Source organism: Spodoptera frugiperda, chromosome 7, assembly GCF_023101765.2.
Source record: "Spodoptera frugiperda isolate SF20-4 chromosome 7, AGI-APGP_CSIRO_Sfru_2.0, whole genome shotgun sequence".
Lineage (NCBI taxonomy): Eukaryota > Metazoa > Arthropoda > Insecta > Lepidoptera > Noctuidae > Spodoptera > Spodoptera frugiperda.
The window spans coordinates 9,051,132-9,078,133 of record NC_064218.1 but is presented as its reverse complement, the minus strand read 5'-3'; the positions used below and the strand labels follow the sequence as shown (position 1 = coordinate 9,078,133).

General features: G+C 38.5%; 4 protein-coding genes across 7 annotated transcripts in view; 3 read left to right on the top strand and 1 right to left on the bottom strand.

The window, feature by feature from the left end:
- LOC118266415 (guanine nucleotide exchange factor subunit Rich) overlaps positions 1-27,002 on the bottom strand; it is a 33,677-nt gene that overhangs the window by 6,284 nt on the left and 391 nt on the right. Inside the window, exons 2-22 of one of the 4 annotated variants that reach the window (XM_050694908.1) lie at positions 26,342-26,449; positions 25,685-25,834; positions 24,631-24,814; positions 24,152-24,285; positions 22,451-22,542; positions 21,990-22,106; positions 21,455-21,611; positions 20,914-21,027; positions 20,398-20,661; positions 19,684-19,852; positions 19,108-19,299; positions 17,436-17,596; positions 16,890-16,961; positions 7,100-7,343; positions 6,528-6,637; positions 5,481-5,708; positions 4,315-4,458; positions 2,741-2,855; positions 1,634-1,767; positions 773-936; positions 138-439 (exon numbers count right to left, since the gene is read on the bottom strand). In XM_050694908.1, coding sequence (XP_050550865.1) covers positions 138-439; positions 773-936; positions 1,634-1,767; positions 2,741-2,855; positions 4,315-4,458; positions 5,481-5,708; positions 6,528-6,637; positions 7,100-7,343; positions 16,890-16,961; positions 17,436-17,596; positions 19,108-19,299; positions 19,684-19,852; positions 20,398-20,661; positions 20,914-21,027; positions 21,455-21,611; positions 21,990-22,106; positions 22,451-22,542; positions 24,152-24,285; positions 24,631-24,814; positions 25,685-25,834; positions 26,342-26,449 — 3,355 coding nt within the window. The remainder of the gene's footprint in view (positions 1-137; positions 440-772; positions 937-1,633; positions 1,768-2,740; positions 2,856-4,314; positions 4,459-5,480; positions 5,709-6,527; positions 6,638-7,099; positions 7,344-16,889; positions 16,962-17,435; positions 17,597-19,107; positions 19,300-19,683; positions 19,853-20,397; positions 20,662-20,913; positions 21,028-21,454; positions 21,612-21,989; positions 22,107-22,450; positions 22,543-24,151; positions 24,286-24,630; positions 24,815-25,684; positions 25,835-26,341; positions 26,450-27,002) is intronic. The other 3 variants (XM_050694910.1, XM_050694909.1, XM_050694911.1) reach the window with 3 other exon arrangements.
- On the top strand, positions 8,380-10,097 carry LOC118266417 (cuticle protein). Its single transcript, XM_035579870.2, has 4 exons — positions 8,380-8,670; positions 8,746-8,844; positions 8,921-9,017; positions 9,089-10,097. The coding sequence occupies exons 1-4, from the start codon at positions 8,587-8,589 to the stop codon at positions 9,883-9,885; spliced, it is 1,077 nt and encodes a 358-aa protein (XP_035435763.2). The 5' UTR covers positions 8,380-8,586; the 3' UTR covers positions 9,886-10,097.
- LOC118266419 (cuticle protein 19-like) lies at positions 12,176-13,012 on the top strand. The gene has a single exon (XM_035579873.2). The coding sequence runs from the start codon at positions 12,234-12,236 to the stop codon at positions 12,792-12,794; it is 561 nt and encodes a 186-aa protein (XP_035435766.2). The 5' UTR covers positions 12,176-12,233; the 3' UTR covers positions 12,795-13,012.
- On the top strand, positions 14,977-16,340 carry LOC118266418 (cuticle protein 19-like). Its single transcript, XM_035579872.2, has 3 exons — positions 14,977-15,220; positions 15,371-15,460; positions 15,546-16,340. Exons 1-3 carry the CDS (start codon positions 15,203-15,205, stop codon positions 16,134-16,136), a joined length of 699 nt encoding a protein of 232 aa, XP_035435765.2. The 5' UTR covers positions 14,977-15,202; the 3' UTR covers positions 16,137-16,340.

The window sequence follows — 27,002 nt, the reverse complement described above, 5'->3', positions numbered from 1 at the left end:
TTAAAAAAACCTTTAACGCTTGACATACAAAAATATTAAAAACATCACACTAACAATCTTCTCACGCCTAACACTATTGCAAATAAAACCCTATCTAGTAGGTTTTCTTATAATTAAGATGACACCAGAACACTTACTTGCAACAGTGCTGCCCTTCCTCTGTAGATACTGCTCCGACTCATTAATAACAGGGTACGGCCAGGCAAAGTCTTCATGGAGTTTCTTGACACAGAGCACTGCGTTATCTACCCTGGCCGCTCGTTCCCTTTCACCAGCCAACCACGCGACCAGGTGTAAGTCTAAAGCGGCGGCCATCTTGCCAAGCGCATAGAGTCGAGCGGTAGATAGAAGCAGTCGCGCATGACGCTGTATCATCATATCTATGAAGAACTCTTCTGCCGTCCCGCTATATGAGTCCCTGTTTGAAGGTGACGTGAAACTGTTAGAGAGACGATAAAATATTAAAAACTTATACAATTAATGGTGAAATGTGAAAATTGTGAAAAGTGGGTGTACATTGTATTGCGGCATTAGCCGTAATATGAACCTCTGCCTACCCTTTCGAGGATAAAAGGCGTGACGTTGCACGTTTATACAATTAAAGTGTGATAAGTTGTGTAAGTAGTTGCGCAAATTGCGCTAACTGCGCAAAAATATATATTGATTTTTCTGAAACTATGTTTACAATATCAACATCATATTTTAGTAACAGAAATCATTCTCATTTATTTTAGCAACTTCCCTAAATAATACTGATGTAAAAATGATGTACCTTTCCGATCTAGCAGGCACAGACTTCTTCCTCTTGACGGCGGCGGTGGCCCGTGCAGGGGGTGCGTGCGGTGGTGGCGCGGGGGGAGGGGGCGCGTGCGCGGGGGGCGACGGCTCGCGGGGGGACACTGTCGTGCTGAAGCTACGGCCGCGCCCGCCCGCCAACTGCAGGGGAAGCAGGATTGTTACAACTAACTTACCATAAGCTTAGGTTAGTTTTTTTACGAAGAGATGCATAAGCCTGCGTCTAACGCTAATAAGTCTAGATACTATAGAGATTACAAGTAGGTGTAATATCAATTTAATGCCTAGGTTGCTCGAAAAGTAGACGGTAATGTCAGCAGGGGCTTACTACTCTATGAAATAACAATGTAAATTGGAATACAATGAACACATTGTAGAGAAGCTGACAACGAGAACGAAGATTTTTTTCAAATTTTAAGGACGGCAAATTTTTTCACATGCACATGACACTCAGACCCGAAACAAACTCCGTGCGGTAATCGAACCCGCTGCACGTTACACGGCAAACAGTTGCCCAGCCACCGTACCAACCGTGCAGTCATTGTTTATTTTTTAAATAGATGTTTTACAAAATAATGTAATATAGTCTATAACCAGAGTTATCAATCATCTCAATCAATCTTATTAGTCCCGAAAAACAAAATAAGAAATGTTAAACAAACCTGTTAGTAATCATAACCTCATAACAATCCAAATTACCAATATTACTTCAATTTATACATTATTAGTTTCCCAAGTTAGTAGCACATTGCTAAACCAAACTTTACCAAATGTTAGTCCAATCGTTCCCAGGTTTAGTATACTCGTAACTTGCAATAATAATGAAAAGTGTGTCGACCTCGATTACCTGCATGCTGCCCAGTATGACGGACAGGTCCTCAGCGTTCGGACTGACAGTCTGAGACTGCACCACCTGACCGTACTTCGCTTGGACGTTCACCGAATTCCTCGGCGAATCCACGTCGTTTGGATCTGGGTAATGGGAACTTATATATAGCAAAATATTGTTTTATTGAGGTTGGTATTGTTGATTGATAATAAAGAGTATTTCTTATTCAGTGCTTCTAAGAGGAAGTAGTTGAAAGTAAGGAGAAGCAACAATAAATACCTATTTATCATAGGTAAAATCATCCTATGACTGCTTCCGTCTAGTGAGGCGAGAGGGAGTGTCAGACTCCTACTGAATAAAAACCACTCCGTTCCTACTCCTACTCGTTGAGCCGGAGCCCCGGTAACCCGCTAGGTAGTCCACAGCTCCGGACAGATATCTTACGATGGCAACGTATTGTAGCTCTTACATTAATTATAACCGTCTACGCAAGACACTCACCTATAGCTCTCAAGAATCTGACTACACATAAGTAATGAATACAAACTACTTGTATGCTTATGATGACGTTGCGTTGTAGTTCTTACACTAGTTACAATACAGTTTTAAATCGCATGATACCCACCTATAGCTCTAAAGAATCTGACTACACATAAGTAATTAATACAAACTATTAATGTGCCTATGATGACGATGCATTGTAGTTCTTACGCTAGTTACTATGCAGTTTAAAATCGCATGATACTTACCTATAGCTCTCAAGAATACACACATAAGTAATTAATATAAACTACTTATATGCTTATGATAACGATGCAATGTAGTTCTTACACTAGTTATATACAGTTTAAAATCGCATGATACTCACCTATAGCTCTCAAGAATCTGACTACACATAAGTAATGAATACAAACTACTTGTATGCTTATGATGACGTTGCGTTGTAGTTCTTACGCTAGTTACTACAAAGTTTAAAATCGCATGATACTTACCTATAGCTCTCAAGAATCTGACTACACATAAGTAATTAATACAAACTACTTGTATGCTTATGATGACGAGGCATTGTAGTTCTTACACTAGTTACTATACAGTTTTAAATCACATGATACCCACCTATAGCTCTCAAGAATCTGACGAGATCCCTGGCGAGATCCCACCGCTCCTGCTGCAGGGCGGTGTCGAGGAGTTGTGTCGCTAGCTGCCTGCTCACTGCTGAACTTTCCAAGTTCTGTCACAGACAAACAAACGTACAGACATACTGAATTGTGACCAGGCACACGATATTATACTGAGCTTCTAAATGCGCTTTTTTATAAAGCAATCGGTATTTATCTTTTTAGTTATAACTTCTTATGCAATGCCCATCGATGTGTATAAAGTTCAAGATGTTTGCTATCAAGAGCTAGGAAAGGAAACATTATCTAACTAGGAATAGAGGTATTGTTATGTATAAACAATTTATAAATTTTTGGACAAAATTATTAAACTATTTCACGTATAATTTTGGTTGCGTAAACGAGCTAAAAAAACATCGGACTATTACTAAAAAGTTAATTTGACATTAGAACACTTTAAGTATTTAAAAGTAATATCGTGTGCCTGTACCACAAAAATAAAATATGTAAAGCCTTTGCCACACAGCGAAGGCGGAAACCGAAAGCGAGGCGAATAAGTTATATAGTATGTATGTAGTTATATCGAATGCATATTAAACAGGGAAGCGATTGCAAGGCGTGCTAGCTACACACGAAAACCACCTTTGCCACGTTACGCTTTCGGTCCACTATTCTATGTGACAGAAGCATTGAAGATTTAAAGCTATAGGTATAACATGTGTGTCAAGAGATTTTTAAAAGTGATTGTGTAAGTGTAACTGTAATTGGGTGAAATTAAAAAGGTAATTGGTAGTCTAAAAATAGTATTTTTTGTGTTATTATAACCTCTTAATTATATTAAATGTACAGGAGTCTTTAGTACGAGTTTGCTTTAAGTTTACCGAAATCGAAACGTGAGCGCGTTCTGCGCTGATTGGTCAGTTCATTGCAGCCGGCCAATCAATGCACCGAACGTGGTCTCATTTCAATCTCGTTCAACGTAGACAAACATATACTAAGCTCTCTGCAGTTACCAACAGATTTCTGATATAATTCATTCTCACTTCCACAATCAACTTTAAAAAACTCCATCAATAAAGAAGTAGAATTTTTAATTTACAGTAAAGAGGTTTTACACCTAAATTGTACATAAAGAAGTATATATAGATAGTAGCTCTGTATACCAAAAACATTTGATATATTGTATAAAGAGCGAAGGAGACATTTTAGGCGCGAAATAAGCAGACAGTGGAATATAATGTACCTTTACCAGCTGCAAGAAGAAAAAACAACATTTTCAAAAATGTGAAATTTCCTTTTCCTTCACCGGATAGACAGAAGTGGTAAGATACTAGCAGTCTTCCCCAGATAATATTTCAATAGATATTAGTAATTATTTAATTATATTTATTCATAAAAACAGCGCCCTGTGATGAGAAACCCTATCGATAGAAATTCTAATCATTCGTATGGTAGGTATCTAATAATATTAATTACATTAGGGAATTGAACCATATCGCGCTTATGAACAATAGGATTATTCAGAAAATGTTGTTTGTACTTAAAACTAAGCTTTTTATTTAAATTACGTACCTGTAATATGATTAAGTAAGAGGCAGCCGTATCCAGCATTTTCCGTTGTAAACATTCTTGGAACAACTCTTTTGGCTTCCCCGCCGCTGAGAACAAATACGCCCATAGCGCTATCTCTGTCTTTCTTGCACATTGTACTACAGTCTGAAAGAGAAATAAAATTATTTAAGCTATACGCAAATTACACATTACTGGAATGGAGCTTCCATTCCAGTAATGTGTAATTGTTAATTAATAGGCAATTTCTACCAAACCAATAATTTCATGCGTTGCTGATGGATTCGATTTATTACATTGAATACGCTTATGTCTTAGTAGTAGACGAAAACCTACTTCAAATATTATTTATTTAATTTAACACTCACAACGGTAGAGTATAAATAGGAAATTAAATAATTTATTATCATTTACATTTTACTTCCTTCAATATATACTATACTCATACAATAAAGAAATGAGCCTATTGACAAAAAGGTTCAAATTGAAAAATCGTTTAAAACTATCCAACCTGGATATGAAAAGGAACATCATAAGTCAGCAGTCTTACTATCAGTCACTAAGCCAACAAAGCATTATGATTCATAGTCTAATGAATTCGCCACGTTTCCCAAATAGGTAGAAGGGCTCAAACCCATTATTTATAGTCATCCGTACTATATGCCTAGTGGCGTATGAAATACAGGATATAATCATAATTTGAATGCAATAAACGCATTCATTAGTACACAAAACTTATAAAATATCATACAACTTTATATGTGTACGTACTAGTTCTTATTTATAGGTTTATTCGTTGCGAGATTTTCTAATTAAAGTATCATTAAGAACATGCAAATAGTCATGCGATGCGAGACTATGATAGAGTTACGCTTATTGCCAAAGCAAGGGTTATCACTACCAAGCGGATTACCGGGGCTCTGGCTTGAAAAGCAGGAGTAGGAATGGAGTGGTTTTTAGTCAGTAAGAGTCTGACACTCTATCTCGAATCGCTCAAAGCGGGAAAAGTCATAGGATGATTTTATTGTCTTAGAAAACAAAGGGTGGTCTACAATCTACCCTTTGCTGCTCAGCAGTAGGACTTACCGATAACTCCGCCAACTAAGACAACATTTTTCAATAACAACAAAATAACAATTTACATTTCAAATTCTGGCATTTTGTCTCACCTGCAAATACACGGGAAATTCATGAACGAATTCAATAATTGACGGCAGCTGGGCATCAGGTATTGGTTCCTTGCTGGTAGCCTCTTCCTCCAACACCTCATGAAGGAGCAGTTCCAAGGAGTGTGGGAAGTAAGCTAGCTGGGAACACGAGCGCGCGATCTCCCACGCGTGGTAGCCCAGGTTACGACGGAGCAGCTGCCGCAGTATTTGGTGGAGGTAGACTTGGCTCTGGAAGAAGATGTAGTACATTAAGGCTCAATTTTAGATTGAAATTTGAAATTTAAGACCTTGGAAATAAAGTTCAATATCAAACAAACATTTCAGGAAAACAAAACAATCTAAGGATATCTCATAAGTTATAATCGGAGAGCGTTTAATTTATTGCGTTTAGTTTTATTAATTGATTTGTTAAATTCGGCAAAGCAAGTATGATTACGATTTCTTGCACAAATGAAGAAATCCAAATATCAGAACAAAAGGATATATAGTGGAAACACGAATCTCCTATCGTCAGTCCAATTACTACAGAAGTCTATATTCATAAACATGTAAAAATTAACGATATGTAATTATTACGCATTATTTCAATTCGGGCGCCAATTAGGAACATAATTAAGGAAACATATCATTGGTGAAATGATGAATGGTAGGTATTCAGTTCCTTTTTGCTAATTGACGGATGTTCGTAATATCTTAAGTTACGATTTAGGTTTTAATAGGATACTTTTCGTGTGTTTTACTGCCAGTTTGAAATAAACAAGGGCAAAGGGAAGGAAGCTGGTCCTGGTACGAATAAGAAACTATATAGTACCCTTAGTGAGTTGGCTTTACGTTTAAAGTAATCGAAACGAGAATCGATTTAAAGTAACGTAGTAGTTTATAGAACGAAGTAAAGTAACCGATTCCCGTTTCCATTCGACTTAAAGTTATTGATTCTCGTTTCGATTACTTTAAACGTAAAGCAAACTCGTACTAAGGGTACAGTTTTCTAGGTGCTTTAAAAAGTAAATGATCATATTTTTGTATTAAAAATGTAATGAAACTTACTGTTCTATTGACGACACAGAATGGCAGCGAGAATACTGAACTGGAGTCCGAAGCGTAGAGAGTCGTGTCGTTCTCCGCACCCAGAAGGATAGCGTCGTCGAATAAAATTGCTAGAAACAAAACACAATAGTATAAATATAATATACATCATCAATTTAAAACAAGTTGATCATTGTTACACTGTAGTACCTACATTATAATTTCTAAGAAATTGAAAATCTTTGGAAATAAACACACAAACAAACAAACAAGGATTTTCTCCTGTGTCGTGCGTTTACAAACATACAATTTTTAGAACTTATTACGGGATACATTCGTAATAAGTTCTAAAATAGTGTTAGTGACCATGTCAGTTTAAAAACTTATAAATACAATTTCACATGCACATCGACCCAGACCCGATACCACAAATTGTGGATCACACAAAGAGTTGCTCCGTGTGGGAATCGATCCGCTAACGTTGCACGGCAGCCAGTTCCCCAGCCACCGTACCAACCGTGCAGACATCTTCTACAATTTACTTAAATGTCACGGATAACAAACAATTTCAAAATATGACAATAGAAACTTACTCAACGGATAAATATTAAGATGGAAAGGCAGCATGATCCTTTTAGCCATGAAAGTATGTCTGCTCGAGTCAGGGTGTCTGGTCGTATCCCGCGGTAGTAGAGGGAGCCAGACTCTCGCGCCTAGAGCCCCACACCAGAGCCACAGAGCTCGGGACAGTTGTGTCTGTGAGCCAGTCACACTGCCGCAGGACCAGACACTCTCCACGCAAGACGCTAGAACTGTTGCTGGGAGACAGCTGTAGGCCTGGGGACAAGAAGAAATAGGGATTATTTAGATACAAGATTTGAATGAAATGTATTTTAATGTAAAATTGTCTGAAGTTTAAAAAGCTCGCTGTTCAGTGTGAGTTTCAATAATTAAATTAAAAATCCTTTCTTAATTTTTTAATGAAAGTTTTAGTTTCATTTATATTTGTAGTAATTTATGCTATTGGTAAGTATAAAGACATGAACATCTATTTGTATGCAGAATTTCAGTATTTTAATGTTAAATAGTAATCGATATTATTAATTTGTCACAAATTATACTATCCTATTAGACAATTTCCAATAATAGTGGCCGGCTTAATAGTAAAATCAAATCAATTAGATTCCATATAAGATAACAGGTTTCTAGAATCTTAGGAATTCGAAACTTATAGTAGCTATCAAATTATATTGCAATTGCTGTTTATTAAACACACAAACTTGGATTAATGACCCGGCACTTGCTTGTATTGTTACGACTCCATTAAAATAGTAGTACTACATTAAAACTATTTAGGGTTGACTAATAAATTGCTACATTATAAGTGAAATACGAGTGCCCATAAACCTATATTTCTGGTCGATTGTGACGGATACTAAATATTTCATCAAAATTGTACCTAAATCCAAATACCAGAAAGACTAAAATATTTCAAACAACAGATTAGGAACGTCTAATTACTCGTCATATACTCGTAGCACCTTGAAAGCAAAGTTCACGATCGCATGTAAATCAGGTGAAAAAGATGAATGTGTAATGTTATACAAGTAATATCTGATAATGATCACACTGACCGACATCCGTTAGTCGGGCGTGCAATCAACCAGCCGTTTACGACGCCCCGACACCGCGCGCAGGCGCAACTGGAGCAAAACGTCGCCGTATCATTAACGCGTTTAACTATATTGCAATACCTCGGTACATGCAGATACGACTACACCCAATATGTTTAGAGATATAAAGATATTAAAAATGTTTATCATGTAAATCATTCGCACAATTCATCAGTTTCCGATCTGAAGTTTACAGAAAATACCCGCGCCAGCCCGCACGTCCTGCCCACCGACGCATCGAGCCCTCTTTACATATTAACTCGCGTTTTCACTCCCCGAAGGCTGTTCTATGAAAATGAGGAAGCCTGATGCAACTCTGGTGATTGTTGTTACAGCTAGAGCGAGTGCGCGCTAAACATTCCACATCCGCAACATAGGACATGAAGGTCTAAACCAATCGCCTATAAATGCCTTCAAGCTGCCAATTACTCTGCAGTGCATTTTTGACATCACGTCAGTGCGTCTCCGGCATAATGAATATTTACGCAGCGGTCGGTGCAGTCAGACGTTGCTTTAGATTTTAATGCTTTTAAGGATACGTTTGTGAAGTGTTCTGAATGTTGCAGATATCGTGCCTCCTCGCCTTGACGGCGTCCGTCGCGGCTGATGGACTATTAGGAGGGGGTCTAGTATACGCGCCAGGACATGCCTCAGTAGATTATTATGTGAGTTTTGTGCTACTTAAATTTCGTTAAGTGAATTATTTATTTTATTTTCAAATTATGTGTTTCTTTTCTAAAGGCCTATCCCAGATACGCCTTCGAATATGCAGTAAAAGATCCTCACACGGGTGACAACAAGGCGCAATGGGAGAAACGAGACGGCGACGTAGTTAAAGGTAATCTATATGTGGGAAAAAATATTTTAATTAGTGAATAACAATATTAACAAATATTTTTTTTATTACAGGAGCATACTCACTAGTGGAGCCGGACGGCAGCCTACGTATAGTGGAATACTGGGCCGACGCGAAATCAGGTTTCAACGCTGTAGTGAAGCGTGTAGGACCTAACTTGCACCCAGTGTCAGTACCTGCGTCCATCTACAAGGCGCCGATCCCAGTGCTGGGACATGCGTCTGGGATTGCACCCATATCTGTGGGACCTATTGGTAAACTTGGAGGTCTAGCGGGTGCCCCTCTGATATCAGGACCTATTGTGGGAGGAGCCATATCCACGGCGAACCTTGTGAAGACCGCGGTGCCGATCGCACCCATCGCGCCAATTGCTCCCATAGCGCCAATAATCAAAACTCCAATTGCGCCAATTGCGCCAATCGCGCCTATCGGACCTCTTCCATCTTACGGGCCGCTTATCAAGCCTGTTGCCCCCATAGCGCCGCTACTACCATCATACGCTGGCCTCCCTGGTCCTATTTACAAGGCTGGACCAGTCTACCCTGCGCCTCTACCCGCCCCTATTATCAAGTCTGGACCAATATTGACAGGAGGTTTGGGAGGTTACGCAGCACCATTGCCACTGTTGAAGGGTGATGGTCTAGGATACGGTGGATATTCAGGTGGACTTGGATATGGAGGTTACGCTGGATTGAAGGGCGATGGTCTGCTATTAGGCGGTTATGGCGGGTATAGCGGCTACGGTGGACTCGGCGCCGGTTACGCCAAAGCTCCCCTCAGTGGCCATGGATTATTAGGTGACGGACTACTGAACACTTGGGGCGCGGGACCTTACTATGGCAAGCATTAATTTATGAAATACAAAAATCTGAGGCCTCCCAACGTTTAGACGCCGCTGTCCATTACTGTTCCTTGTTGCCTTTAGTCTCCTCTAGTGAGTCTCCTTGAAGAAAGACCTTTTATGTGGATAAGGTCGAGTCTTTTGTACATAATTTTAATATTTATGTTGATAATTATAAGTCAGACTAGCACTAATAAAGCATACGCCACCATGTGGTTAAATACGATAGTTTTACTAACCCTAATACCTATAATATTAGCCTGATTGAATAGAGAAATGGCCATAAACAATATACATGCAGTTTGCGTGTATTACGTTACTAGACCCGTGTAATAATATAGGGATAAGAGGCTTTAAAACCAGATGAATAACTATTTTTAGCATATCTATAGAAGCTGGCAGCTAATGCCATGTTCATGCGTGATGTAACATTTCCGACTGATTCAATCTTGATTATTGATTACAAGTTTAAACATGAATAAAATTAGTGATTAATTACTATAACGACTACCGATTAGTACTGATCATGCTGGAGTACAACAGTTCTAACTGATAATATCTTAACGGTTGAGTGCACTCCTGATGATGATTTTCCTTTTGCATACATTATAATAATAAGTTTTATGACGTTGCATTATTAGAGACTTTATAATATGAACAATAGAACATAATATTCAGGGCCAGAGAAAGTTGCACTAATTTAATAAATGTCAAGTTAAGCTAAATATTTTTTTGCCCATACAAATAAAAAGATATTAAAATGAGTTAGCCTATTAATAAAGCTTTAATGTTCTTTAAGAAAAGTAAAGAATATTATCATAACGTCACACCGTTTGAGCCCAGACGGGTTTGCCCATTCTGGGCTCTGATGATGATGATGCACATAATATAATATTCAATGTTATAATATAGGTATTCACTTTCCAACTTATGAGTCCCGTTTCTGTGTACCTCTATTAGCTAAACTTATTACAATAAAATTGCATACTGACAAGACTATAAACCCAAAAGCCATAAATTAATATTGTATTTTAACTTATTACCCAATGTTATTCGCAATTGGTTATGACAACCGGACACGGAAGTTTCGGTAGACATTCGGCGGGAAGCCCGGGTGTCGGCATTGCGTGGATCACCAGCTCGTTAATCAGACAATTGACTGTACAATTTATGTATATCAATGTAAATAAGGTTGCTTTTTGCTAGGCAAGTTACAGGGCTACTGCAAAAAGGGTTCTGCTTGAGTATCTTTGCAACAATAGCTGTCTAAAATACAGTAAGTCCAATGCAGGTTTCAACGAAATGTTATGAATTATTTATTTATATGTAATGTAATTATTAATTAGACAATTGAAACTTCGTAATCACGAGCAGTTAATATAATTTATGAATTGCAGTTTTGATTCTAGGATATTTACATAAGCAAACCTACGCCTTTGCTCTACGGCATTGGTTCCCGCGGTCTGTGGACCACCGGTGGTCCGCAGAAGGCAAAATATGGTTCACGAAATAAGAAAGATACACAAGACAACACCTGATAAAAATACCATGGTTAAAGCACGTTAAAGCTCAAAAAAAAGGTATGCCACAACTGATTTCAATATGATCAGCTGATTTCAATTTACTAAGCAAACCCACGCACGCCTTTGCTCCTCCTTTTCCTTCGACCACCGGTGGTACAGAAGGTTAAGAACGATGCACAAAACGACATCTAACAAACATACAACAGTTAAAACTCAAATAAAATTTATGTCACCACTGAGAGGATTAACTTTTTAATAAATAAGTTTTGACTTTGGCAACTGTACCAAGAGCTTTTCTAACCGTAAGGGAATAATGCAGTTCAAAGACCTCAATAGGCGAACCCTAAGCCCCCGTAACTAGTGCCATCATCATAAACTAAGCAAAAAATATTTCGCCTCGAATATTTTTTTGCATGTATTGGGTCATGTTACATGTGAATAACAAACCTGTAGTATCAGAACTAGTATCGGCAGTGCTACCACTAAGCACTTATAAAAGCATACTGCACATACTGACAACCCAACATTCTACATATCACTCGCTGACAATATGAATCGATTTTTAATGGTTAGTTATTCTTTAATTAAAAATCGATGATACAAATTAGAGGCGATTATCGATTATTTTTGTATCGATATAATACTGTTTGCGTCATAAAAAATGTGTATGATTACAGATTGCGTGCGCACTCGCCGTAGCTGTTGCTACTGTTTCCGCTGGTGCCATAAATGTTGTTCCAGTCATAGATAAAATTGTAAGTACCAATACAGTATGAATGATGCAACATCTCTTATAATTACTCTTGCCAAAAATATGTATGTTAATTAAGTTAAATGTTCCAGGATCACCCCCGTTACGCGTACAACTACGCAGTCAGCGATCCGATAACAAAAGACAACAAGGCGCAATGGGAGACTAGAGACGGAGACACTGTTAAAGGATCGTACTCATTAGTGGAGCCTGACGGTTCCTTACGTATCGTGGACTATGCGGCCAACGACCTCACCGGCTTCAACGCAGTCGTGAAGAAAGTCGGACCTACTGTACATGGTGTACATGCACCAGTAGTACCTATCAAGCCAATCCTACCTCTATCGAAGCCAGTTCTACCAGTAGCCCCCTTAACATCAATCATAGGCCCAGTTCACTACGGCTTCGGCGCCGCACCCATTGTAGCGAACCTACCAAAACTAACAACTCTGGGTCAATGGAGTCTCCCATGGGACCCTTTCACGCACTCCTATGGCGGATGGGTTCCCTTAGGCGGTTCAGTGTTAGACAAACCGCACGTCACGATATTCAGTCGCAAGTACGTCGATGGTAAAGTGCACAAATGGACGACTGGCCCGATTCCGCTGTACGGTAGAACTTTAGTTTTGCAAAAGAAACATTGAATTGTAAAGATGGAAGGTTGAGCTTGTATATAGTCTTGGAATATTCATAATCCTACCACCGTTCTGTCGAGGAGGAAGCCATATTGGTGTCTTCGTGCGTTTGGGCTTTTATTTTAGCCAGTATTAAAGCTAATGTTAACTAGTCTACAAATGCTTTGTACATATTTTTGCAACGTCGATTTAACTGAGAATGTGTAAATAAAAGTATAGAAACTGTCTGTTTGTAATTTTGTTTCCTACTAGTCAATACTTTATTACTTCATAATGAAAGGATCAAAGTCCTTTAAACAATCCTAAGAAAAATTATTCATATAACTGAAATGACCAAATCAAACCAAAATTAGGTATTCTCAAATCTATTTACTTCAACTTATAAGGAAGTTTACTTTTGGAAAAATACAGATTACATCATTGTTTCTTCTTTGCCAATGCAAAAAAAATCATTGTTTCTACCAGCAGTAATACTCTTATTAATAAACCTGACTAGAACAAATAACTTATATAGATAAGCTTTAAAATAAAAATGTTCACAAACAAAACAACAAAGCTCAAGAAACAGGCCATAAATTAAATCACACTTAATATTATAAATGTCAAAATTTGTTTGTTTAGATGTTGGTCCGTCAATCACGCTGAAACTAATGAACGGATTTTGATGAAATTTGGTATATAGAGAGAGTATGCGCTGCCTTAGGTAATAAGATACTTTTTATCTCGCCGGAACGCGGGCAAAGCCGCTGACAGGAACTAGTAAATAATATAATTGGAGAAAAACGTAGAACATAACATCATGCCTCTTAATCCTCGAAGAAATAAGAAGTGTTTATAAAACCCAGTCTTCACGAGTTATGTTTTGAGTCCCAATAGCAGACTCCGTGTTGCTACTAAGATTGATTTTAATTGATACATTCCAATAATGCCCTTCCCGACCTGGAAATCGCAACAACGAGGTAGTATAAAGGTAAAATTCATAACATAAGGTTATGCATGGTTGGCACGGAGACAAGACGACCGATTGCTGTGCAAGGTATCGTGGTTGTCTATCTACAAATGTGTGTCATGTCCAAGTGTTATGCGAATGTGACCTACGACACATGAGAATATCCTCATGGTTCTATATTACACACACTTACGCATTGGTTGGATTGGTTCCGCTGTGGAATGATTGCTCAACGAACGAAGCTTTGGGTGCGATCTCATTGTAATGAATCTAACTTTTGCCTGGTAGCGCAAAATTAAAATTAACAATTTTGGAATATATTTCGATATTCTGTCCAGATCTAGAAATGTGACTGACACTGATTGTCGCTCAAAAGTACTGAAAACTTGCAAAAACGTGTGTGTAAATGACTAGTTAGATCATAACCTCTTTCTATGAAATTATGTAGGTACATCGTAGCTTAACGAAAACTCTTGGAATCCTTTGCAGAAATATGACACAACACCACCAACACTAACTTTTGACATAATTTATGAACATTGAACATTGTATTTTTATTACCGTATGTATTTTATAAAGCATGCAAGAATTTTGTCAAATTTTTATGGGTCCTGAAACCTGAAATAAATGAATTTATTATTATTTATTATTACTAATATGAAAACTGAAAAGGCATTTAATTTAAATCCTGTTTTTAGTGTCCTACATCTATGTATTGTAAGTTGAAAGAATGTTACGAGAAGTTAAAATAAAAAGATATTCAGTTGTAAAATATCTGGACACCAAGTGGCATTATTTTTTATACGACGACGGTGGCAAATAAGAACACGGCCCATCTGATAGGAAGTGGTTGGCCTATGAACGCTTGTACGACTTGAGGCATTTCATGCGCTTTGCCGACCCAGAGGAAACCTATTTACTCCCTTCTTAAAGTACCCCATATTGTAGCCTACTGGGAAAACCTCGGCTGAGGCTCATTCCACAATCGGACGGCCCGTGGGAGCAAATTCCTCTGGAACTGGGCTGAAATTTGGGGTCCAATATGTGAGCGTGAAGTCGCTGTCGATGGCGAGCGGTGCGACATGATGGTTTAGCAGGAGCCTTCCTACCGTTCTTTCTAAACCAACACATTTAGAAGGGTAAACAGAGATATCGCAGTTTTCCTGACCTATCGACCCAAAAACCTTACAACCGAACAATCGCAAACAGTAAGGAAACCGATACATCACTCACACTCATAATCAACCCCAATTAACTCATTAGTTAATCACAGTATACGTCTAACCGAACCACTATTTATGAATACTAAATCGGGCAAAAAGAACTTAAACGGACCGGCTCAAAACAAGATGTTTGACAGTAACCGGGGCGCTGCCGGGTCGAATAATTAGTGTAGTATAAATAGGCAGGTGGTAAGTGACAAAGGACAGTGCACTTCGTCTGCTCACTGGAATACCTCGTTAGCAACATGAACATGCATATTACGGTAAAGTACTTCCTTCCGAATTATCTACTTTCCTATTTCCTTAATTTGTATTGATATCTTTCTTGGTAAGACCATCTCGAACGCGACTGTCTCTTGAGGAAGAGGTAAGTCAATCGACGAAGTTCCTAAACATGTTTGTCGTGTTTCCAGGTCTCCTGCCTTTTGGCTTTGGTCGCGGCCGCTTCTGCGATACCGCCTGCGACGCTGTCCTACGTACCCATTGCCACTATAGATAAAATTGTAAGTGAGAGTTTGTAATTTGTTCGTATTTTTTTCCATTTAAAATTTATTCCATTTGTTTTAACCTGTAAATTCCTTGTTCTAGCCGAACCCAAATTACGGATTTAATTATGCGGTAAACGACCCGTCGACCGGCGACAATAAGGCGCAGTGGGAGACCCGCAATGGTGACGTGGTGCGAGGAGCATACTCTTTGGTGGAACCTGACGGCAACGTCCGATTAGTAGAGTACACTGCCGACTCTCTGACTGGATTCAACGCGGTTGTGAAACGTACTGGACCCAACGTACACTCCATAGGACTACCGGTGGCAGCACCGATTGCAGCACCGATCATTACGAAACCAATCGCATCTATCGGACATGGACCCATCGGCCCAATCGGACCTATTGCACCACTCCCGATCGCACCCATTGCTCCAATTCACGAGATCACGCCTGTAGCGGAAGTTCATCACCAGCCCATCATAACTCCAGTGATCGACACGCCGCCAGTGATCGCCCCAGTGCCCACGTGGGACATCCTGCCCATCTACCCGTTGCCCCCGGCTAGCCCGTGGGTGCATCTATCAGGCACTACATATGGACACAAGGGTAACATCGTCCGCCGCTGGGCAGCAGGCCCTATCTCACTGGACGGTAAGACCCTCACCATCAGAACCGTCAAGCATCATTAGCATAAGTCAAGTTTCAATGTAAATAATTTCTATAACTAACTTCTCCGTGTATAGGTAACCTATTTAGTTACTCACGGCGCTAGTGTGTTCTTGCATATGTTTGTTCGTGCAAAAATACACATAGGTCATGTTAGAAGTTAAGTTTGACTGGTATAATCCAAAGCAACGAAGTGTACCTGAATAAATAAATATGTTTTTTACGAAGGAACTTGTTTTAATGGGTCAGTGTGTGTAGTGTGTGAAATGAGTTCGTTTAGTTATGCGTGCCGAGTGCTCAATGACACGCGCATTAGCTTGTAATGTAAGCGTTTTCAATACATAACTACCCAAAGTGGTTAATTAGTTGTTTCGCGGTAAAAACAATCTGTCCAAGTATTCGGATTTCCATTGTAATTACAGGTTATGTAAGTAACACATACATTGTAATACATTGAACAAGACTTCGATTATTCGCAAAAGTACGTACATAAGTTGACGGCTTTAACAGTTTAATTAGCCCATCACATGTAGTAAGCATGTTAAGGCCATCAATAAAAGTGGTTATCTAAACCTTACATGAACGCTTTTTTCCTTCTCTGTTGTAATCTAGTGCACCAATACAAATCTTAATGTAATCAACATAACAACATATAGCGAATAAAAGTATCGTAATTTCCTCGTGAAGCTAGATAATATATATATTAAACTTTAAAGTTTACAAGCATATTTCACGTAAACGCACATCGAAATAAAGTTTAAGTATAATTTACTCACCGGATTATTGTCTTCATCGACGTCATACTCCTCTCTCTGCACCATCATCAGCTTACCGCTAGCGTTGATCACCTGAAGACATTAACGTTAAATTAGATGTCAATAATAATTAAAACATTTTGAGCTTGTTGGAGATAACAGTCTTGCCATGTAGTTACCTATAGGATAAAACGTGCAAGCCTACATAAAAGTTTAGATAAGAAGTTAGATTACTATAAGAGTTACAAGTGCGTTGCCCACTTTTTGGGGAAGGGATTGTGCCTCTGGTTACATCAATCACACTCAGAAGTGCAATAACGCCGTACTTTTTGTTGAGGGGGGGAAAATTATCCAATTACTCTTCCCGCCTTGGGTGACGAGAGGAACGTGTCAGTTGTTTGAACCGGAGCCCCGGCAAATAATACTTACTTACTGTTTAAGAAATAACATCCTTCACCTAAGTTCTTTTGTTGCAACCTTAATGTTAGACCATCTATGCGCCACGCGATTTCTTACGTATCGTCGTATGGATGTAAGATGTTTTGAATGTGAGTAGCTAGCACTTACCAAGGAGTCAGGCTGCCTCTGCACGGGTATACAGACGGTGGAGGCGCGCGGGCGGTGCGGCGGGTCCTGCAGGCGACACAGCTGCGCCGCCACCACGCACGCGGGGTGCGACAGCGCCGACACGTCCACGGCCTGCACGCACCGCATCTCTATCGTACCCGCTGTGTATAACATATTGCGAGCTATGTTCAAATATATAACACAAGTTATTGACCACCACGCACGCGGGGTGCGACAGCGCCGACACGTCCACGGCCTGCACGCACCGCATCTCTATCGTACCCGCTGTGTATAACATATTGCGAGCTATGTTCAAATATATAACACAAGTTATTGACCACCACGCACGCGGGGTGCGACAGCGCCGACACGTCCACGGCCTGCACGCACCGCATCTCTATCGTACCCGCTGTGTGTAACATATTGCGAGCTATGTTCAAATATATAACACAAGTTATTGACCACCACGCACGCGGGGTGCGACAGCGCCGACACGTCCACGGCCTGCACGCACCGCATCTCTATCGTACCCGCTGTGTATAACATATTGCGAGCTATGTTCAAATATATAACACAAGTTATTGACCACCACGCACGCGGGGTGCGACAGCGCCGACACGTCCACGGCCTGCACGCACCGCATCTCTATCGTACCCGCTGTGTGTAACATATTGCGAGCTATGTTCAAATATATAACACAAGTTATTGACCACCACGCACGCGGGGTGCGACAGCGCCGACACGTCCACGGCCTGCACGCACCGCATCTCTATCGTACCCGCTGTGTGTAACATATTGCGAGCTATGTTCAAATATATAACACAAGTTATTGACCACCACGCACGCGGGGTGCGACAGCGCCGACACGTCCACGGCCTGCACGCACCGCATCTCTATCGTACCCGCTGTGTGTAACATATTGCGAGCTATGTTCAAATATATAACACAAGTTATTGACCACCACGCACGCGGGGTGCGACAGCGCCGACACGTCCACGGCCTGCACGCACCGCATCTCTATCGTACCCGCTGTGTATAACATATTGCGAGCTATGTTCAAATATATAACACAAGTTATTGACCACCACGCACGCGGGGTGCGACAGCGCCGACACGTCCACGGCCTGCACGCACCGCATCTCTATCGTACCCGCTGTGTATAACATATTGCGAGCTATGTTCAAATATATAACACAAGTTATTGACCACCACGCACGCGGGGTGCGACAGCGCCGACACGTCCACGGCCTGCACGCACCGCATCTCTATCGTACCCGCTGTGTGTAACATATTGCGAGCTATGTTCAAATATATAACACAAGTTATTGACCACCACGCATCATATTCGTGTGACCACCGCCACTAATCCATATTTTTTTGTATAAATACTAAGTTTGGGCGGCTACCACTATTAAACCCGAAACCGGCGCCGCGGATAACGTTCACAACGCTTCATAATACAACTCTCTGAATCATTTTACAAGTTATCGATAGGGAAGAAATTGGTCATGAAAATCTGTATGGACTATTACACTTTCACCCGCAAATATCTAGACAGATTTTGACAAATTCTAATCTATATTTAAATACAACCTTGAAGACTGTTACAGATAAATTGTTCATTTAATTATTTCACAATCACAAAATCTACTTTTTACAAATCTACACTTACTATTATCGATGCAGTTGAGTTCATAAATGGTGACGAGGGCATCAGCTCCGAAGACCACGAGCTGGTCATCCAGGATGTCCAGCACGAACACTTGTGACTGTACGCGGACTATCTTCGCGAATCTGTTGTCTAACTTCGCTTCTCGGGGATAGAAGCGAATCTCGTCATGTCCGTCGAGAATGCTGTAACAACCTGTCAAGGAAGTTATTTATTATGTAGGTGAAATAAATATTTTGTTCTATATTTGTATTATGACTTTCGTGAGACATACTAAATATATTATGCGGCTTAGTATTCGGCTTTTTCACGTAACTATTTGACGAGGAACTCGACTAGTTTCGACAGTAGCAGCGCGATAGTCAACCTGCTGCTGTTTATGGATATGGGCCTCTAGCATGGCTTGAAACTAATCGAGTTCCTCGTCAAACAGATAGAGTGAGTAAGCCGAAAAACATAATATCTATTACATAATATCTCTATCATATTTCATTTCATTTATTCATGTTTAGTATTTCTCACGAAAGTTCTAATATAAACGAAGTAAATATAGTAAAGTATAATGTGATAGAACAGTACCAATGACAACATAGTCCCTCCACCAGAGCATGCCCCCGGTGACGACGAAGTCCTTCTCCTGGGCCTCGTTCCCGAAGAGCTTCCAGCGCCGCGCCACGCAGTTGTAGTGCGCCAGCCCCGTGCGACCCGCCACGCACACGTTCACGCCCGCCTCGTCGATTGCACTGTACTACAACATACATTTGACACGTAATTAGGAGGTACAGAATAAAAAACATTAATTACCTCTGTCAGTACTTTGCGTACGAGTTTACTCTGATTAGTTGGCCTATTCGAGCCGGCCAATCAGAGCGCCGAACGCGCTCTCGTATCGATTACTTATTAACGTAAAAAAAACTTGTACTTAGGGTATAGTTATATACCGAAAAGTATTAGACAGCAGAGAAAAATATTAGAACACCATAAAATCTAAATAAGTAAACTTTGATTTGATTCATCTAAATCTTCGCTTAAGCGAACAAAAATTTTGTAGTGAGAACTCGCTACTACTCTTGCACATTTGTTCTATATACATTTTGACGTCATGTAACATCTCTATATATTTTAAATCAATTTATCGTCGTCGTAATATTTGAAAACGTTTTCTTCTGTATTTAGACATATTGAACGAGTAAGTTTGTATGACAAACCGAAGATCGTATACACTCCTAAGACTATTTGATTTACCAAAAAACACAACCACTATAAGAATAACCAAAGATCTCTAGCACTTACCCTCAACGGCCAATTAGTAGCAATATAAGTGGCCGGTAAAGGCAGCACTATCCACTGTTTCCTGCACTCGTTGTCGTCCACAAACTCCCTGTAGTTAGTACTGCTCTCATATTCCAACGTAGGCTGGTCGGGCAGCCCGTTCTCTGCCTGGTATATCTCTGAAGACGAGTCAATGATTGAGATCTTTGTACGTTTCGTTAGATTGTCTTCTAAGTTCACGTATAATTTGTCATCTGCTTGTAAGTAGAGGTGTCTTTGGTTGCTCTGGAAAAGAAATAAGGTGTGTTATATCGGGGATTGAGTAATGTTGGGAATTTTGTATGAAATTAAAATAAAACTTAATGTTTCATCATATGATAGTACTAAGAGAGCGATTAGACATAACCCGATAGCAGCGCCACCTACCTAGCTCCGACTATTGTATTGATGACAATACAATATATCTAAGGAGGTACAATTGTACACGTACTACATAAACATGCACACATTGGACAATATTATACAGGATGAACTTACCATACAAGGGTTTACACTGAGAGGACTCTTCACAAAATCCAGCTGTATGATGTTAGTACTGGAGTCTCCTTCCACCTTCACCATCCACAGCTGGTAGCCTTCAGTCGCCCATTCCTACAACAAATAGAACATGGACTCAGAACATATTTTGAAAGTAACTGGTATACCTGCATTAATAGTGCGTTCAAGTACGACATTTTCTTTTTTACTCTAAGAGCATACACTACATTAAAAAGTACATGATTAGAACCATGTATACTTGAATCGTATAATTGGCGTTTAATTATATCTGTCGTATCGTCACGCATTTTATCCCCAAAAGGGGTAGGCAAAGGTGCACATTATAGCACTGTACATACAATGTACACCTACTTTGGTGAGCCTATTGCCCTACACCAGGCACATTTCCAGACCCCGTGCTACTACTGAGCTATTAGTAAATTATCTCTATCTTATACAAATAAGGAGATTGTCCTTCGTTGAATAACTATACAACTACTTTAAAAAATAGTTCAAAAGATACTCTTATCAGAATACTCACTAAACTAGACACAACCAAAGGGTTGGACTTGCTGAGGTCCTGGTTGAGTCCGTAGTCCCAGGCCAGCGAGCACATGAGCAGGGCCCCGAACGTCGACCACACCGACACCCCGCCGCGCTCCCAACTCACTGCCACTGCACGCCCGTCCGCTGTCCATCTGGAAGGTATTATTTAATGGACTTTAATACTTAAGAAATAGGGTCGTTTATTCAATAGCATAATGCGTATTTATTTCTTTAACTATGAATAAATGATTGAATGAAACAGGCAACTAAAAACTAGAGAAGTAGCTACTATTTTAATCATCACTAAGTTTCCTCATTTAATAAACTGCACTATCTATTATGTACTAATACTACATTCACCACAAACTAATATTTCGAAATAAAAACAATATACTATGCCCTAGAGGAAGGTTTTATAAATACCTATTACAAAACATTAAATTCATAATAAGATTTTGTACCAGCTAACAAAAACCACTCTCTTGTCATACAAATTACGTTCAGTACATAGAAAAAGTATTATACATTACCTCATACACTTAACAGGTCCGGGGTCACCGGGGAAGTCTTTGGAGCTGAGCACCATCGTATGCGACAGCTCCAGGCCGCCCGTCGCCTCGTCTATCGTGAACACGTCCACTTGAGAACTGGAACATTTTGCAAAGAAAGCTTTTTATTTGACTCGACCGGAGTGATATCACGGTCTCACAGAAAACCGACGTAAAACAACGCTTGCATAGTGTTTCGTTGTGTGAGTGAGGTTACCGGAGGCCCAATTTCTACTAAGTAATAGATACGCTAATTAATTAGTAGTTTATACATTAGTAGTTTAGTTCTGTGTTATAATTTCTTTATGACAGAGATTGAAAAAGTAGCAGTAAATTTGTAGTAGTAAATTAATAGTAAAAATAGTTTTATCAATACTTAATAAATATTACTAAGGACAATGGAAATCTGACAAATTAAAAATATCAACATGATTAACACTCACTTTTTTCTGCCAATAGCAATTAATCTAAACTTATGGTTGACTCTTGCGCAAGTCGCGTCATCGATGCCGGGAGCCCAAATACCTTGAACGGCCTAAAAATAGAAAAACATGAAAATATTTAAATTATCGTAATGGAACACCTACCCAATAATCATCATACAGAGGATATTTTATTTAATAGCAAAATAATAATAATTTAAATATAAGGTTGCCAACGTAAACGGTTCGAGGATGCTCGATTAGTTTCAAGCCAGACCGGGGTTCAAAATTATGAGCAGCATGTGCTACGACAGACGTCTCACAATCAAGTTAATATTGTCAAACAGTTTGCGTAATTCAGCCGTATATTTGAATTATTTAGTATTATTTCACAATAGTTGTTAAATTACAAAACTTAGGCTTTCTCTGCCTACCAACACCATCACACAAGGAGTCTGGCTGGGACAATAACAAAGTGTAATCTATATAGGAAAACTACAGAGGTAATCCCCGACACGAATCATGACCAGACTTTTTGTGGGTAAATTCCCACATTGTGTATTAAGTATTTTTTCATTATTTTATGGTTATTCTCATTAAGTCATAAAAGTAAATAAACATAAGAATAAGAAAAGGAATTTGTATTAAAATTTTAATTGAGAAAGAATGTGAAAATACCAACACAATGCGCTAGCTTACCCCCACTATTGATACATCTGTAGTCTGTAACTCTACCATGAGTTTGAAGCAATAGTTTTAGTCGATAGTCGCTAGCGACGACGTTGTATGGCAAATTTTACCACAGCTTCCGCAGGTGACCGGTAGAGGCGTTGTAAAATTTGACATGCAAAAATTTTTTTGTCTAAGTGTATGAGTCTGACGCCCGAATACTCAAACGCTACTCAATTTTAAGTTGTACTTAAATATCGTGCTATCTCTGTCATTTTATAAAAAAATGATAGTGACAGAACTACATTTGAAAGCGTCTTAAAATTGACTTGATTACTTGCATGACACTATCGACAAATACTATTGCTTCAAACTCATGGTAGAGGTACTGGTCATGGTTCGTGCCGGGTATTATTTAACACACGAATTGAAACGAGGGGAAAGTGTAGCGTGCTCAGGTACTAGTATTTAATGTACACAACACACGCTTCGGTTTCTTACCATTAGATCTGTGTCCAAACATATCTGGGATTGTCAAAATACGTTTTGATTAGAGACATACGAAATTACAGTATAATCACTATACATGTCAGTGGTTCCCAACCGGTGATCCGCAGAAGACAAAAAGTATTAGGCGAAAAAAAAATACATACACAAAGACTACACCTCTGTTCAATGAATATCATGGTTAAAGCTTGAATTAAACTTATAACAAAGGAGACCACTGAGTGGAGCAACTTATTTCAATAATCCCACGACAATAATAGTCACATATTTTATGAGTGAATGAGAAAATCAGTATGTGTATATGGGACCACATGAAAAAAGTAGTTCTTGACCAGAAAAAGATTGGGAACCCCTGATGTATGTTCTGTTTGTGTAAAATATTGCATTAAAATTTACGTTTTATTAGATAATTTTGTACACTTTTAAATATGTTTTTTTTAATCGTCTTTTCGACAGCCACCAGTTATTTACAATTTTCCCAGCTTCCATTCCTTATTCCAGTGTAGTCTTTAGGACATTAATAAAATCCATTTGTAATATACTCACATTAGGATCAAACTTAAGATTAGGAGCGGTGAGGTAGGCCGCCCGTCCGTCATTGAGGGTGATGCCAAACCCACACACGAGCGGCGAGTATTCTATGTCATTTACATGTGTGTTGTCTTCTAATATCGGTTCCGCTGGAAATTGTACAGGTAATTCATTAATTTTATGTTAAGAAGTGTTCTAAATTGATTAAAATATCAATATTTAATAAATTACAAACATAAATCGTCCACTAACATATCATACCCATAAAAAAATCTAGTATAGAAAAATTTAATTTTAATTTCACCCAATTAAGGGGGGATATCGCCTTCTCCCGCCCGGGTGAGGCAAGACGGAGTATCAGATTCTTACTGACTAAAAACCACCCATTCCTACTCCCCGAGAGCCCCAGTAAGTCCGCAGGTAATGACATTTGAGGTAAATTATTAAAAAACATTATCAACTTTCAACAAAACAAAAAAGTAAATATAAATTACCTTTAGAAACCTGTTGGTTAATGGAAAATGGTATTCTTCCAAGGTCGAGACAGTAATCCCGGTTCTGCGTACCATCCCACCGGTACCGCAGTAGATGGGCTCTGGTGGTACAGACCAGAATCTCTGTGCCTGATATACAGCACATCCGTGTGATCTGCCCATCCCATACTAATACTTCTTTTAACTGGAATGAAGATTAAATAGGTTTTCCATTAATGTCTTCTTATTAAATACAAAATGTCCAATGGAAATAGCCTCAGTTTTGATCCCTAGGCTGAGCAAAGCGTTATTGAGTTATCAATCTCTGATGTCTATCTGTATGTATCCATCTTTAGAAAATATATAGGTTCTCTAGAATCAGCGACCAAATTTAAAAGAATATTAATACTTCTATATCAAAATAATTTAATATTTAGTTTTAAAAAACTCAAGTGTGAAATTGCAGTGCAAACCTAGTCATCAGTATAGTATAAGAAAGCTACTAATTACAATAAATTTTTAAAGCATTCATATCTTAATTTCATCATCATATAAATTATAATGAACTAAGCTTTCCTAAACGGAACAAGCATATACCGTGAATAATGAATAGTAATACTTTTTATCATTGACTATGTAGGACGGTAGTATAAATTATACATATTACATACTTCATGAGTTATCTCTCTCATGACTACCAGTTAAATATGGCCTCTATATATGTTTGCTACCAAACAACAGCATGGTAATAGGAAACAGTTTGATAATGAGAAAGTTTCTCACATAATGTTATCTTTTGTGTGTTATTTATTATTATGAAAACACTATAACTCTTTGTTATTTTATACATGATCCATGGAAAACTGTATAAAACTCATGTTTCTTTTTACCTCCTTCCTATGTATAGGTATAAAAACTTTTTAAAAGAATTTACTCATGTGAATTAATCGAGAAAAGCTCTACTAGTTTCAAGTCACAGAGGGAGTAAGCTGTGATGTTTCACAGTTAAGTACTATAAAATATATTGTTTAAAGAGATTTAAAAATTTATGTTAGTAATAGGATATAGTACTTACCAGAGTAATTTTCAATGATGGTATGACCTCTTTGACAAATAACTCGGCGGAGTCTCTGCGTAAACTTGCAGTGGGTGGGTCATATTGCTGGTACGCTGTCTGTTCACTGTGAGCTTCCACATTGTACAATATTAGATGCCCTTCTGAGGTCTGGAATAAATTAAATTAATTGAATTATTTAAGTCTTTCACTGCCAATAGACGAACTGTGAAGGCAAATCCTCCACTAACGACAGTCACTGCCCTGCCCATGGCGTAAGTGTTAACATACAACCGTTAATCACAGAGGTAATATTTTATTTTTAAATATGAAAATGAAATTTTCCTTGTTATAATTTAACACCAAAACTGCTAAAACTATTTTTATACCATCTCTAGATTTTTTATGCTATTTTGTTAAGCCATAACCAATTAGAAAATATTCTATGCTAATAACCATTCTTATCTCAAGGCTTACCAGCATATTGTTCTAATTTTGTATTGGATTTTCCTACATTTAAGAAAATTATAGATTCATTTTCTTTATTTTAGGTAAAAAACTAGCAAAAATATTGTTCCACCATTAACTTACTCAATGCGTATGTGGTCAATGTTGGCCCATGTTAACAAGATATTACTTTTCTTCTACTTTCTACTTTTAAAACATTTCAATACTTACAGAGATACATATCATAGAAGAATCAGGTTTCCATTCCACTCCGACATTGACTCCAAGTCTTTGAAGAGATTCTGTACTCCTCTTATGGTACACAATGGGGACACTTGGCTGAAACAGGCATTTATAACAATGATCTCATTTTGTTCTAAATAAAATAAATAATTAATTATATTATGTTATAATAATGTGCTCTCTACTGGTCAATCTTAGGAACAAGGAAACAACACATTCTAAGAATGATTACTGAGAAACAGATTTTGAGTGTAATTGAAAACTTTTATAAAGGCGTTCAGAAGCATATTTTGTCTAGGCAGGTAAGAAATATGAATATTTATAACAGATAAAACAATATTAAATTTGTATTAAAATAAACATTATTAAGTAAATTTGTTTAGTTTTGTTAGGCTTTTGTTACGATATGACCTTGTGAACAGAAACAAATACTAAATGTATTGTTGAATTTATTAATTACTCTAACAATTAATGACAGTAAGAATAACTATAGAACTCAACTGAACATGTACATTGATGTTAAAAATGTTTTAATTGATAACAAAAATACAAGTTAAGATTGACAGATAAAAATAACATTTATGTGATTTGTAATCGTTTCTAAGATCAGATTTGACATGCTGGTCGTCTAACAAGTCATATCGAGTGC

Excerpts from the sequence above, each read along its gene's own strand:
- LOC118266417 (XM_035579870.2), top strand. The coding sequence starts at position 8,587 with ATGCCTTCAAGCTGCCAATTACTCTGCAGTGCATTTTTGACATCACGT. Across the intron at positions 8,845-8,920 it reads ATGCCTCAGTAGATTATTAT|GCCTATCCCAGATACGCCTT; the intron begins GTGAGTTTTGTG and ends TCTTTTCTAAAG. Across the intron at positions 9,018-9,088 it reads AGACGGCGACGTAGTTAAAG|GAGCATACTCACTAGTGGAG; the intron begins GTAATCTATATG and ends TTTTTATTACAG.
- LOC118266419 (XM_035579873.2), top strand. The coding sequence starts at position 12,234 with ATGTTCCAGGATCACCCCCGTTACGCGTACAACTACGCAGTCAGCGAT.
- LOC118266418 (XM_035579872.2), top strand. Across the intron at positions 15,461-15,545 it reads TTGCCACTATAGATAAAATT|CCGAACCCAAATTACGGATT; the intron begins GTAAGTGAGAGT and ends TCCTTGTTCTAG.